Below are 14,206 nucleotides of genomic sequence, written 5' to 3' on the forward strand. Positions count from 1 at the left end.
AACGTTTTTTCACATATTCACTCTTTTTCTTTCTCTGTAGCCTGGAACTTTTTTGTGTGCTCTACATAAAGTGTAAACTGACTTTCCCACAAGAGCTAACGTCAAACAGACGCTAACCAACCTCCCAGTAAATAGTTCACATCATCAGAACAGAGGAAAGGGAGTTTCATTGGCTCAATTAAGTTAGAAGCGTGTTGTTAAACAGATGTTTTTGTACTCGACTGTCACGACTAACCTTTAGGAAAGCTGTCTAAGAGGACCTGGAGCAGCACAGCCCACTAAGGACACCCATATGAGCTGACTTTCCACTGGAGTGATTTCATCAGTAATGAGGCACTATAAGCTGCAGATGTTGTGTCAAACTCTCCAATAGGAACCATGGCAACAGGATGAACACACACTGAGGACCTTGCCCAAGGTGATCCAAACACTCCTGTATGTGCTGACTGGGTGCCAAACTAGCTGACGTCTCTCAGGCATTGTTAATACTATAGCCTAACCAAAGAGGTTATTCAATCCTGGCTGTTGTACTTCATATATTAGAAACATATTTAGTTTTAAACATGCAGTCCTCGGATCTGAAAAGGATGGATTCTTTTAATTTTGAAGTTTAAATCTCAGCTTCACTGACTTTATGGGATTTCCAAAACCAGCAGGACAAAACAATTGAAAGAAACACTTCAGGACCATGTTATCACTGCAGTTCCATGATTTTCAACACATTAAAAAAAAGAAGAAAAAAAAAAAAAAAATGTAAAAGTGGGCCCCAGTTTGCTTAAAGAGAAGATGTTTGACATTGGCAAGAACGGCAAAAAAAACAACAACAGGAAAACAATGCAGAGCAGCTCGACATGTAAGAATATCACTGTGTGCACAAACAACTGTGTTTATTAACTACAGCACAACACTCTCAGTCACTGTTTGGTCACCAAATAAATCACCAACTTATGGCAATGATGCGGTAAAACAAGTCTTTCCAAGGAGAGACTATTACGGGGAAATGCACTCATCTTCATATCCCCAAAATGTCTTCAAATAAATCTTCAGTTCCTTTATCGTTTCTCTATCTTTCTTCCTTCTCCTTTGGTTCTCTCTACAGTTTTCTCTTCTTCTGTTTTCTCCTCTGTCTCCGTGTGATTTAGGTGATGTAGATGCGGTGAAAGTCGTTGGCTCCGAAGGCACAGTTGCACTTGGGGCACTTCCTCTGTCGGGTGTCGTAACGCATCTTCAGACATTCGTAGCAGAAAACGTGGAAACACTTGGTGAGCACGGTCTCCTTGTCTCGGGTGTTGCAGCAGGGGCAGCGCAGCTTGGCCTGGAGACAGATAAACACAATGTATACCGACTTGCCAACAATGCTATTACTTCCATTCATTGTATGATAACACTTGAGGGTGTAACGAGTGAGATTCTTCCCAAAAGTACAAAGAAACCATAATATTTCTGTAAAGGATTGAGCTTGCTTTCTGGTCCATCTTCTACTTCAGAAATGGAAATAAGGTACAAATGAAAAACTGCCATTTACACCAGATCAAGCAGATTACAAGGTAGTAGTATGTTTCATTAGGACTTATTACTTTCTGACTCATACTTTCATTGCTGCAAACCCACAACACTTCCACCAGTGTTGTGGGTTTGCTGCAGATTTTGCCAGAGAGCTGCTGGTGCTTTTGTAAGTCCCTTGTCACTATCAGAGGTTAATTAAAGTAATAAATTTCTCTGCACATAAATTAGATTTTTCTCTTTTTCACCTTGTACTGGTTGATTTCCTCCTGCAGGATCTCGTCAGCATCAGAGTAAACCTCCACCTTCTTCTGTTTCTCCAGCTTCCGCCTCAGCCTGGACAGATCCTCCTAGAAGACACCAGGAGAAGTCTTGTTAAAGCAACTTAAGTGACCTTTTCGATCAGCATTTAAACTTAGAGAGAGAGCTTGGATTGACATTCTGAAATACAACGCACCTGTGCTCGTTTAAGGTTGCTGCTTTCCCTTTCCCGGGCTGTGCGGTTCTCAGCCACAGAGACCTGGATCTCTTTAAGCTTGGCCTGCGTGTGTTCAAGCTGCACCTTCAGGTCCTCTGCCAGCTGGGCAGCCTCCACCGCCTGCAGCATGGAAGGAACCGGACACACTCAATAAAAAAACCTAATGATGAGATTCCAGAGCTGTAATGTAGTGGTGGTACAGTAAGCGTGAATCTATTCCTTGTGCTTCAACCTCAGAGCTTTGGTCGTGTTCTAACTTAAAGGATGGCATTTTTGCTATACTTTCCATCTCTGACAACCATTTTCCACACAACCATAAGATTTTAGCTCCTCTTCAGAGCTTCCAAGCAGCCAGTGGCTGCAGTTAAAGTAAGAAACCCCTTTTATGTGTTTTTCTGTTATGTTTTAATTTTATTGTTAGCAGATTGCATCTGTAACGCTGTGTGGATTTTCCTAATTGTGAGAATAAAATCAAATGTGTCTTGAGTTCAAGCCAAACATTTATGTAAGCGTCGAGTTGATCACATTTACTGTGCCTCAGTGCACTACACACACACACACACACACACACACACGTGCAGGTACAGTGGAAACTGCTTATAGTGATCAAAAAGCTCAGGACAGAATCACTCCTATACAAATGATGTTTAAATAGTTTGCTTATAGTAAGTGTTGCAGTGTTCATTTTGGGTCTTTTCATACACATGACAACATATGGAAAGAAATTTGACAACTACAGTAATTCTATTGTTTTTTGGCCTATTTATGACTATGCATCTCGAGAGGCAATCACATCTGATCTGTTTTCTGTGCTCTGAATTTGACTTTACTGCATTTACTTTACTCCCATGACACACATATGATATGCACTTAGCGGCTGCAGCACCATTATTGCCTCGCAGTAATCCGTCTGCTTCCAGCTGGCTACCTGAGGCTGGTGCTGCGTGCACATTGAAATCATGACAGGAAAAAGAAAGTCATTTTCTCTCATTGAAAAACTTAAGTCTCCTTGAAGCTTATGACGAAATGCCAAAAACAAGCCAACGAGATGCAGCAGCGAAACAACAAGCGTCGAAACAGCTGTACTATATTTTGAAAGTCGATAAAATTGAGTAAATAGCGAAGCTGCCCCTTTCATTACTTTATATTCATGTAATAAGTATACAAATGCCAATCAGATGGTGATCTACTTGAGAAAAAGAAAATAAATTGGTTATAATAATCATCCACTTATAGTGATATTTGACCCTGACAGACACGATCACAATAAGCGGTTTCCAATGTACTTGCAATGTTAACAATTACCAGACACATGTCACAGTAGGCATATTGACTACTTGTTTGACCATTTTCGGACAGACTTAAGGTATGATTTGCTGAAAACGTATTTCATTAATGCAGTGTTATGTGGCAGCCAACCTTCAAATCTAGGTTGTCATTCAGTACTTCCCACAAGCACCTGACCTGAACACACCAACACCAAGTGATGATATGTACAAGTACGACTCTCGGTGCGTGCTATTATCCAGATCTGCCGCTGTGCTCAGTGTTTCTATTTAGGGCTAGCAGGAAATCACAGACATCTGGCAGCAATGAAATCAGCCAGTGATTAGCGAGTCACGAGTGCAGCAGACCAGGATTGATGGCATCTCTTCTCACCTTCCTCTTGTTGAGTTCGAGTGCTTGTGTCCGGACGGCCAGCTCTTTTTCCAGAGCGGCCAGCGTGCTCTGGAGAACACCCTCTTTTTCTTCAAGCTTCTGTACAACCAGCAGCTGGGCATCCACCTATCAACAGCAGCAACAGTAAGCAGTTAGCACTTCAACGTGCTGACACAAGATCTATCAACTCTTCATTTCCATGTTAAAAAGATACACGTCACCTGGGTTTTGAATGTGAGAACTTGGTCCGCCAATTCCTCCTTCTCTTCTTTCAGCAGCTTGTAGATCTGGTTAGATTTAATTCTCTCACTCATCAGCTTGAAATTGGCATCGTCCTTCTCTCGTAATTGCTGCAATAGTCGGCTGTTCTGTTCCTGCATGTCCTCAAAAGCCTGCCCTGTTACGTCCATCTCGCTCAGCAGGGCTTCCTCCTCCTCAAAAGATGCACAGGTGTCAGTGATCAAGAACAGTGGAAGCCAAGAGACAGAAAGTGATAATTTGTTGCTGCTTTTGGACTCCAGTTTAAAAGCAGGTGGTGCCTAGTTTCATCAGCATTTGCAGTCAATCATATAAAACACTGTTCCTGTTGGAGGTATGCAACGTAGCTGCAGAAAGTTTGTCAGTTAGTAAGCCATTGTCCTCCAACAATGCTTTGTCCTAAAACCATTCCTTGTGTGTGAAAAACAGCATTTGAAATAAATTAAGACCATTTATTGCCCTCATTACGCATTCAAAATGGAATCGCCTGCATTTACTCTTCCCTACTACTACTAAATAAAAAACAGAAATGTTGAAATGAAAACAGATCGAATGAAAGATCTCAAATCTCTTTATTACACTTTAGTTTGCAGGATCACCAACTTGCCAAGTAGTTGGATCTGAGTGTGCTAATATCATACTGTATTAGCTGATGGGTTTAATTACATTACCCCTTCATTGGCCTATTTATGACTATGCATCTCGAGAGGCAATCACACCTGACCTGTTTTCTGTGCTATGAATTTGACTTTGCTGCATTGACTTAATTTTGGTTGAAATTGCCCACTTATAAGCCAACTAGGGCCTATAAACCAAAGTCATATGAACTCTCAACTAGCTTGTTTATTGGATCGTTTTGGCAATCTGTCATCTAGCAAAGCTGAATTTCTGGCAGCCAGCAACTGCTGGGAACAAATCGAAAACATCCAAGTCTAAAACAGTCTAGTTGTTGTACTTTTATTTCGTACCAGGTTAGAAGTCAAGATTAAAGAGCCGGATAAATAAGTATCAGTCCAGACTATGTTTCGCCTTCTGTTAATTATGTTCTGCTAGACCTCCCATGCATGAGGAGCTGCAGGCTATCAGATCTCAACATCTGTCTCCTTTTTACTCATAAAATGGTATGGAACAACAGTTCAACAACTTAAAACACATTTTTTCATCTTGGTGGCATTCTTGGTATTTGGTTTAATTGTATTCTCAGTGCTAATGAACACCAATCTGCATTTTTAGGTGATCTTAGAGCAGTTATTTGCTTTGTAGCAGAGTTCACAGACACAAAACTATAACAGTAAATGTTCAAGACTCTTTGGGTGAGGACAATATGATTCGTATTAACTAATAAGCCTCTAAGCCTGACAATTATCACATTTAATAACTCACTTGGGTCAACAGTGAATATTATCGTGACAAGACTATTACATTATCTAATCTGGGTGTATCCACTATTCACGCAGCTCAAGTTTTAGAATTACAATGACATTACTTAACCAACATTGGACCCAAGCCAGATAATAGTTTTATATTTTACATCTCACAACAGCCTGCCCTCTTATTCCCTCAGTTTTCTGATTTACTAATGAAATTCCACACAAGTGTCTCATAGTTTACAAGAGCAAAACAAGGTGAGTGAGCTCAGATCTGACAGTGTTTTACATACTCAGAATTTATCAGGGTGACTCACCCAAAAAGATTCGCCCCCACCCAGAAAGATTTTTGCATTTTCTCCCCATAAAATGTCATACTTTCAAGTGACAAAAAAAGATACAGAATTGACTTATTTTCTTAAGGTGTCATCTATGAAAGACTACAAAGTTCTCAACTTGATTTTTACATACAAGTGTTTTTGAATTCTCAGTTCATTTGCTGCAAGAGCTGCAACTATTTTGATGGAAATTTTTCAAAAATAGATAAAATCAGACGTGTACTGTGCCAGAAATTTAACAAATGACAAATGGCACAGCTTTAAAGAGTTATACTGTCAGAAATTGAGACTTGGAGGAAAAACAATGAACAATCATGGACTTTATTAAAACTAGAATGTGATAATGGTAGCTTCTTGTTTTAAAAAGTTTATGACAATGACTCCTGGCAAATGTTTGTGTGGGCAAGGTGTTTCTTTTTTACAATGATTTTACTATCTTTTGAATAATCTTAAATCAGCAAAGATATTTTTTAAAACTTTTTTGTTAAGTTACAATTTGTGTGAAGGAGAGATCAAAGTGGTTGCAGTGGATTTTCTTTTTTACTCTTTTCAACAACACTGCTGCCATGATCATCAATTGGATGTCGGTAAATTAAATACATTACAGATAGAAATTGGAGGAAAAACTATCTATGAAAGTAAAGTTATCAAAACAACAAAACATGCTGTAACAAAATTAAATGTTACCACCAGACGAGCGTGACCATGACCAGCTGATGAAATTCAAATGAAAGGCCAAAGCGTCAGGTTTCAATTCCCCTTTGTTCATCTAAGATTAGGAGAACTTCTCTCTTAAGCAAATGTGATACTTGCTCTACTTTCATTATTAACACAAGCGGTTCGTTCATATGAATTTCTGGTGTATATGTACATGTTTGTGCAGGTCTAAAATTCTTAAGAAAAAATTATTCATTCAGGAAACTAAGGGGAACATAATGTGTGGTCTTACGGAACAAATACCTGTTTAGTGGCAGCGAGTTTCTTCTGTAGATGCTCAATGGTCTCTTCTGCCACTCGGATCTTCCTGAGGGCATCTTCATCAGCCAGCTTCTTGCTCTCCTTCCTCTCCCTCTCCTCCAGCTCTCGCACTCGCATCCTCAACTCATCCACCTGATTTGATATCAGAGACGGGAGATATTAGGGATCGACTGTAACTTGGAAGTGCGCATTTCTGTTTGAATAGTTTGACCAAGAGCTTTTTGTTACATGCAAAAAAAAAAAAAAAAAAAAGCAAAAGTATGACTGACAGACAAGATGCTTAAGAACAAACCTCAGCTTTAGATTTGCGTTCAGCTGCCATTAGCTGCACTTTGTCCCTCTGCTCCTTTGGAGCCGACTTGTACATGTCCAATAGGAGCTTCATCTCTTTCTGGGACTCCTGGGCTTTCCTGATGAGCAGAAGGGGTTAAAGAAGACAAAGGGATTACGTTACCATTAGCAATTACATCAGTGTGACTAGTGTGATGGCCCCAGGGCCTCTGCCAGGGCTTGCGTGTGTGTGTTGTCTTTCAGTGTTGCTGGTTCCTGGTTAGTTGGAGCTGGAGGTCATCAAGGAATGGGAGGCAGCTGTCCACTGTCTACAGGTAGTGCGGTGGCTCCCTCTTCTCTGGCACCTCGTTGTGTTACGTTGGACTTCTTTGATTTCTTGTATATTTTATTTGGTGTTATCTTAGTTAACCTGGCAGCGTGTCTTCCTGCCAGTTTCACTTGTTAGAAACAACATTTTTGTTACATTTGTTAAACTTAATTAATCTCTGTTAAATAAAATTCCTTTCTTTTAGTTAATAACTTACGTGTGTTTCCCTTATTTGCTATTGACTCAGAGCTGGGCAACAACACTACTTGAGTGCTTCTAAGCCCACATTCACACATTTGCTTAATGACATGATTGCCAGTAAAACTTTGTTGGTGCGGCTGTCAGATATTTTTGAACAAATCTAAGCAGGTGATGGAGACTGACTTTGTTTTTCCAGCAATGGAGAGATTGAAACATGAAGAAATTAGATTTTGGGGCAAACGTGTAAAAATTGTTTATAAAATGAAAATGATGTTGAGTCAAAGGGGGATTTACTTGAGTTCTACTCTGAGCATCTTCAGTGTGTCTGAGTCCTTCCTCTTCAGCTCGTCGCTGCGCTGCCTCTCTCTCTCACGCTCACGCTCTCGTTCTCGCTCAGCTTCCCTCTCCCTCTCTCTCTCTCTGGCCCGCTGTCTCTCCAGTTCCTTCCTCCTCTCTTCTTCCTCCTCCTGGTCCTCATCCTCCTCTTTCTTCACGTCGATGCTGTCACTCGTTGTCTCCTCTAGAATCAGTACCCCTGTGTCGCCACTCTGGCAACGTAACTGTTGACAAAGCAAAAAACATAAAACAATTACCATCATTATTTCACTGATAACAAACTTGACATGATTTAGAGGAAATGTATCTCTACCAAAAGTATCAATGAAACACTGCAACCATTTGCCTATGAATCACGTCATCTACCTTGTTGATCTCCATCTGTGTTTCCCGCAACTTCCTTTTATAGCGCTGCACATCACCTTTCAACTGCAAGTTGTGGTTCTGAAGGCTGCTGATTAAATGTCGCATCTCTCTGTTGATTGGTCCTGAGAAAAAAGATGAAAGCCAGACATATAGAGAGAACATTCAATGTGTGGTTTTGTTTTGAGTCATTCAACATTGTCTGGTGCTGTAAATGATGCTACCCAGGAATGACATCATGATACAAGTGACATAACATGCACTGTTCCCACAAACACAACCTGTGCTAACAGCTCATAAAAACATCTTCCTCTGCTGATCATTGTGTTGCTTAGTATTCACCTGTGTATCTTCCTAAAATTATTGTAATTTACAAACGTGTTTGCACTAATCTGATAACTGAACCTTGCACTTCAGTAAACATAATCAATCTCTAAATACAGTTATAAATTTGTAAACACAGTTTATCCTAATGCACCATACTGTGGCATGATTCCTCTCCCTCTTCAGAGACTTCTTGATTGATGCGAGGGTGTGTTTTGACAGGTACCTGCTTGCTCGTTGGCTGCCAGGTTTTGCTCAAACTCGATGCGCAGCATCTCATATTCTTTGCGCACCTGGGCCAGGGTGTCCTCCAGCTGGATGACCTCAGTCCGCAGCTTCTTCTGAAGGGAAAGCTCATCACTCTGAACGGTTGAAAACATTAAGGCATTAACGACCATGTTGCCAAGCATAATACACAAATACAGGTTTAAGGTGTTGTGTTGGAACAGTGACACAAGGCTTCATTCAAAGTGCAGTCAGGAAAAATAACAGAGGTCATATATTTTCTCTGATGAATTACACTCATTTTTTCTTATGAGATCAACTTCGATCTATAAAATTTACCTCCATGTGCTCAATCTGTCGGAGGTGGGCATTCTTGGCAGTGAGCAGGAGAGCCCGTGCCTCATCCAGCTGGGTTTTCACCCCGAGTGACTCGTTGTACAGCAGGGAGAATTGAGATTGCAGACATTTGTACTCCAGGGTCTCCTTCACAACCTCCTCTGGAATATTCCGCAAGTCCATCTAAAAAAAAGAGCATCAAAAGTGTCTTACCACAATGCACTGGCTCATACCATAATGTCAACCGTTAAAAAAAATAAAAGCACCTGCCTCAAGAATATGAATTGGGTTCTCGACAACAAGATGAAGTGTTATCAGTGCTTCCAATCTATCCGTCAGAGATTATATCTTTACCTTGAGTTTCTCGCTCTCCCTCACAGCCTCCTGGAGCTCCAGCTGCAGTTTCTCCAACTCGGCCATGCGGCTATTAGCTAACTCCTGGTTGTGCTCCAACTCTGCATTAAGACTCTCAAACTACGATGACAACAAAGACCACAAGTTATACATAGAAGAAATGTGCAAGTTATAACAACGTTTTGCCAGTATGGCACTTCTCCAGTTATGCAAAACTTGCATCTGAGATATTAAACTGGACAATAAAAAAGTTGATAACTTTCTGTGAATGCTCACCTTTTGAATGTTCAATGTAATCTGGCCTCCAGGAAGCCCACCTGAGCTGCCAGTGCTGCTGTATCCAGACTTAAGCTACAGATAGCAATCAGAAGAACACAGGTTAAAAAAAAGAAAGAAAGAAAGAACATCAGGAAAAACAACACACACAACACACATCACATCTACTAATATCTTACGACATCATTCACACAATGCTTATTTTCTTCTTACACAGATAGCATTGATGGAGTGTATCACTCCATCAATGCACGCACTGACGGAGTGTATCACTCCATCAATGCATGCACTGACAGCAAGATGTACAAGAAAAAGAGCAGCTCGCTTGACTCATGTTGATGCTTCGAACTTTATCATTGTTGACTCATACACAGAGTGCAGAATAATAACATTTAAGTAACAACATCATCAGCCTACGCCTTACAGAGAAATAAAGCATACACACACTGGAAAAAAAGGCACAGATACACAAGTTGTACACAGACAACATCATACTAACGCACCTGCTCCATGGCCTCTGCTAGATGTTTGTTGAGCTTTTGTTCCCTGTTGCGGAGTTTCTCAATGTCCCACTGCAGGTCCTCCACTGTCGTCTCCATCTCAGACACCTTGGTCTCAGAGCTGGTCACCTTGTCCACCAACTCATTGTACTGCAAAAAGGGCAAAGCATAGTCCCTTTCACACATGCACTGCAACCTTGAACTTATCTAGACATTACCTGGAGGAGCTGTATGTGAGAACGCAAATGTCCAAATCAGATGGACCGGACATTAAATGGACTTTACCCCGTCAGCTCCCTAGCAGAAAGTCTGTGTGTCCATGTGGTAAGTATACACCAAAAGCAATGGTTATGAACACAAATAGACATTTTTACTATTTTCTCATTCACATACTACAACCATTTCTGACACACACACTCTCACACCAGTTTACAGCGCCAAGGACATCATACCTCCATGGACATCTTGTGGTGTCGACCCTGCAGGAGAGTGGCCAGGTCTCGCAGTCGACTGTTCTCCTCCATCAGAGTGTGGTTCACATTGATGATCTCAGACTGGCTCTCATCCTCACATGCTGCCAATGAAAATCAAGTTAGCAGTGCCCAATTAGAGTGGAGCTGTCGAGTGTCAAAAACACCCTGCTCACATTTATACCACCACTTAATAATCACACTAGTTTTGCTGTAGGATGTAAAATGTGTGCGTGTCATTAATTTATTGAATATGATTTACCTGCAGCCTGGACCTGCTTGGACATGTCATCGATGCGGCTGTGCAGCCTGTCGAAGACACAGACCAGACAGGAGATGGCTTCCTTACTGAACTGCATGCGGTCCTGGAGGTGCAGGGTGAGCTCCTCCTCGCTGCTGTGCTCCAGTGTGGCCAGGAAACCCTTGGCATTCTCACTTAGAGGAGGAGGGGGCGGCGATGCATCTGCACACATTTGGAGATGATGATATGAAGGTTTGGTCAGGGGAGCAGGTGATAATATGATGAAAGTCATAAAACTCTTTTTTTTGTCTTCTGTAAGGACAATCTGAATCGGTTGGACTGACTGCCTGACAAATGCAAAGACAGAGCCTTTTTCAAATTCTCACAAAGCAAAGTACATGTGTTAACACTATAGTCTTACTTTATGATAACATTAAATTCTACATGCTTTTTGCCAGGAGAGGCTGCCAAAACATGCAAAAGAAGCTGAAACAGTTGCCATGTATCGTCTCAGTGATACTGCTTCTGTGCTGCCTTTTCCTTCAACTTAACTGGAGGTGTTTTCACTTTGAGTGAATTCACATCTAATCAAATTATGATTCTATTAGACGTTTTAATGTCATTTTCCAGCACATACATGCGCTTTCATTTGCAGATATTCTTGTGTATAACATTAGTTTGAATCAGTCTTGTTGCAAAATTTTCACAAAGTTAGCTACAAGAGTAAACAACAGTTGCAAAATAACAAAAAGAATTATGAGACTGATGGGAGTGTTTCCCCTATATGCTTTCAACAGTAGTGCAGTGCCGCTGATAAATGCTGAACACCACCGCTGAAATTTCATATTGTACATAATAATCATGACGAACACAAACCACATGTACTTTCTCTGCTTCGAACATCTGACTGGAGCTAGTAGGGAGAGAATGGGAACTGGTAACCTGTATATATCATGTATGGTATCATGCACAAGCAATGAAACCGTCATAAACCTTAGTAAAAAGCAAGTAAGAGTACTCTATCAAATCACCTGTACAACAAGCATGAACATGTAGAAAAGCAATATTTTCAACTGCTTTGTCAGCAGTGTCTCATCTACTGCTGGTACATTTTACACAAGCACAGTGCACTGGTTAAGCTAATGGCGAATTGTTATGAACAAGCCAAAGCGAAATCTGTTTACTGTTTATAAAGAATGAATGAGTAAGGTCAACAGACAGATTATAGCAGTCCTTGACGCAGTCAGTAAAGGAGAATTCCACAAAAAACCTGCTTACCTGTTGTTGAGTTCTGTGGTGGCTCTGTGGGCGTCAACAACTCTTCTGACCCATCAGGAGGAGGCGGCTGCTGCTGCTCTTGACACTCTTCCTGACGCTCCTCCTGCTGCTGCTGCTGCTCTGGCTGCTCCCCCTCATTCTGTGTCTCTGGGAGTGGAGGTGGAGGCACAGCAGAGGCTGGTGAGGCCAGACTGACACCATCTTCCTCCATTGGTGTAGGGTCAGGGAGAGGAGCAGACGGCGGGACAGGGGCGGATGCCACCGGAGTTTCTGGCTCAATACGTTTGCGTAGAACATGCACATCCTCTTCCAACTGCAAATCAGAAACACAAAGATCAGAGGAAGTGTTTATCCTCTCTGGACAAAGCATTATCATGGATTTATTTATTTGGATTTATTATTTTATTTCTTGTACAGCAATAATCAGGAAGAGTGCCATTCACAAAACTGAGTCAAGCAATTTGTATGATCTTTTGACTACAATTACAGTGGTACTTTCACAGATAGACTTAACACAGTGTGCAACACTCCTAATTGGGTATGTTTACATGCACACAAACAAATAAAGGGTTGGGTAGCATTTATGTGTGCCACATTATGTACAGTTAATTTGACCACCTGGTTTACATATGGCTTTGACATGACAATTGGGTTTAATTGGGTAACAAAACTGTAATCAAATGTGCAGTCATACCTGCGACCAGTAGCGATTGACAATCAGCAGGGTGGTGTCATCAGTGGCTTGCCTCTTCTCCAGCTTTTCAATTTTCTCTCGTAACTCATCCTCCATCGTCTGTCTCTGCTCCAAGCGCTCACACAGCTTCTTATTCTTGAACTGGAGCACCTTCATGTCCATTTCCTCCTGCATTGAAGAAATAAGAGGGATATTAGAAATGAGCTCTATAAGTCATTTGAGCAGAGGTGGTAGTAAGTGGACTGCAAGTCAAGTCAAATTTATTTATATAGCACATTTTATACGGCAAGTGTAAACTCAATGTGCTTAAAAACAAGTAAAGATCATACATAACAAATATATAACATTAACATTACATATATAAAACAACATTACATATATAAAACAGAGGATGATTTGTGAGGGCAGAGGCACCAAATAACTCACCGTAGAAGAGACTCCAGCGATGCGTATGGGCTCAATGAGAGTGGTGGTGGTCTTCTCCTCTTTTTTGCTCTTCTTCTCAGGGGGGCCAGGGGGGCTGTCCCCTCCTGAGGGACGTTTTCCTCCCCCAGCACCTGACATCCTTCCTTCCCCTACAAGAGAGAAAGCATTACATAACGTGAAATATTGTTGTTAACGTAATAGTTTTAAGTAATAACAAGTTGAACTCATTCATTTGATGTCAGTGGGCAACGACATTAGCCTTGCTTTTCATTACTAGAGCAGGACCATTAATCTTAGCTGATTATACTGCTGTTCTGATGTTCGTATGAAAATATGCGTTCCTGTACTGTTATTCTGCTACACACTGCTGACGAACCAATTGTTAATTTAGCATTTTTGCTTAGCTTAACGTACATTAGCGAGCTAAGCTAATGCTAACGTTAATTCACCCAGCTAAGCTAAACGGCGCTCTTTGTTCAGCGCATTTAATAACTTCTGGTGGGCCCTCTTATTCGCTTCCCACCGCTACACATGTAATATCATGTAAAAGACAAAATATGTACATGAACAGAAATGTATAAACCATTTTTCTGACCAATATTAACGTTACAAACCTTCACAAGGAACGAATTAAAATGTAACTCATGACATCAGAGAAGCTACAGGAAATGACGAAAGTGCACTTCCGCCGAGTTTTTTTTGTCGAGAAATTATTTTTAAAAACAAAACTACACATCTATCTGAGATATATTTTTCCTTAAAATGCAATTAATTCGTACTACGACGGAATATAAGGGCCACACTGAGAGGATTTTTTTAGATTGAGAGAATGAAGCGGTAATATTACAAGAATAGGCTAATGAAGTAATTTTACATTTTAAAAAACGTAATTTTATGGGAATAAACTGTTATTAAGAGAAAAAACGCAATAGCACATGTAAGGGGGGAAATGAGAGGAGAAGTCTGCCGCCTGCTTAAAATGAGGAATGTGGAGCATCTTGTA

The 14,206-nt window shown here is 40.9% G+C and overlaps 1 protein-coding gene across 2 annotated transcripts; it reads right to left on the reverse strand.

Annotated features, from left to right (window-relative positions):
* Positions 1-579: 579 nt before the first annotated feature.
* rnf40 (ring finger protein 40) lies at positions 580-13,892 on the reverse strand. 2 transcript variants are annotated; one of them, XM_044338574.1, is made up of 20 exons: positions 13,818-13,892; positions 13,204-13,352; positions 12,778-12,945; positions 12,084-12,396; positions 10,827-11,027; positions 10,547-10,668; positions 10,098-10,244; positions 9,595-9,669; positions 9,319-9,438; positions 8,968-9,147; positions 8,630-8,765; positions 8,083-8,204; positions 7,675-7,940; positions 6,874-6,991; positions 6,564-6,713; positions 3,862-4,071; positions 3,641-3,766; positions 1,961-2,101; positions 1,752-1,853; positions 580-1,315 (listed from the first exon to the last, which is right to left on the reverse strand). In XM_044338574.1, exons 2-20 carry the CDS (start codon positions 13,339-13,341, stop codon positions 1,139-1,141), a joined length of 3,012 nt encoding a protein of 1,003 aa, XP_044194509.1. In that variant the 5' UTR covers positions 13,342-13,352; positions 13,818-13,892; the 3' UTR covers positions 580-1,138. The 2 variants fall into 2 exon arrangements, with proteins under 2 accessions (XP_044194509.1, XP_044194508.1); XM_044338573.1 differs by having other exon boundaries at positions 3,862-4,074.
* Between the last annotated feature and the right edge of the window lie 314 nt (positions 13,893-14,206).

The sequence above is a fragment of the Thunnus albacares genome, chromosome 20 (assembly GCF_914725855.1).
Source record: "Thunnus albacares chromosome 20, fThuAlb1.1, whole genome shotgun sequence".
Classification (NCBI taxonomy): domain Eukaryota; kingdom Metazoa; phylum Chordata; class Actinopteri; order Scombriformes; family Scombridae; genus Thunnus; species Thunnus albacares.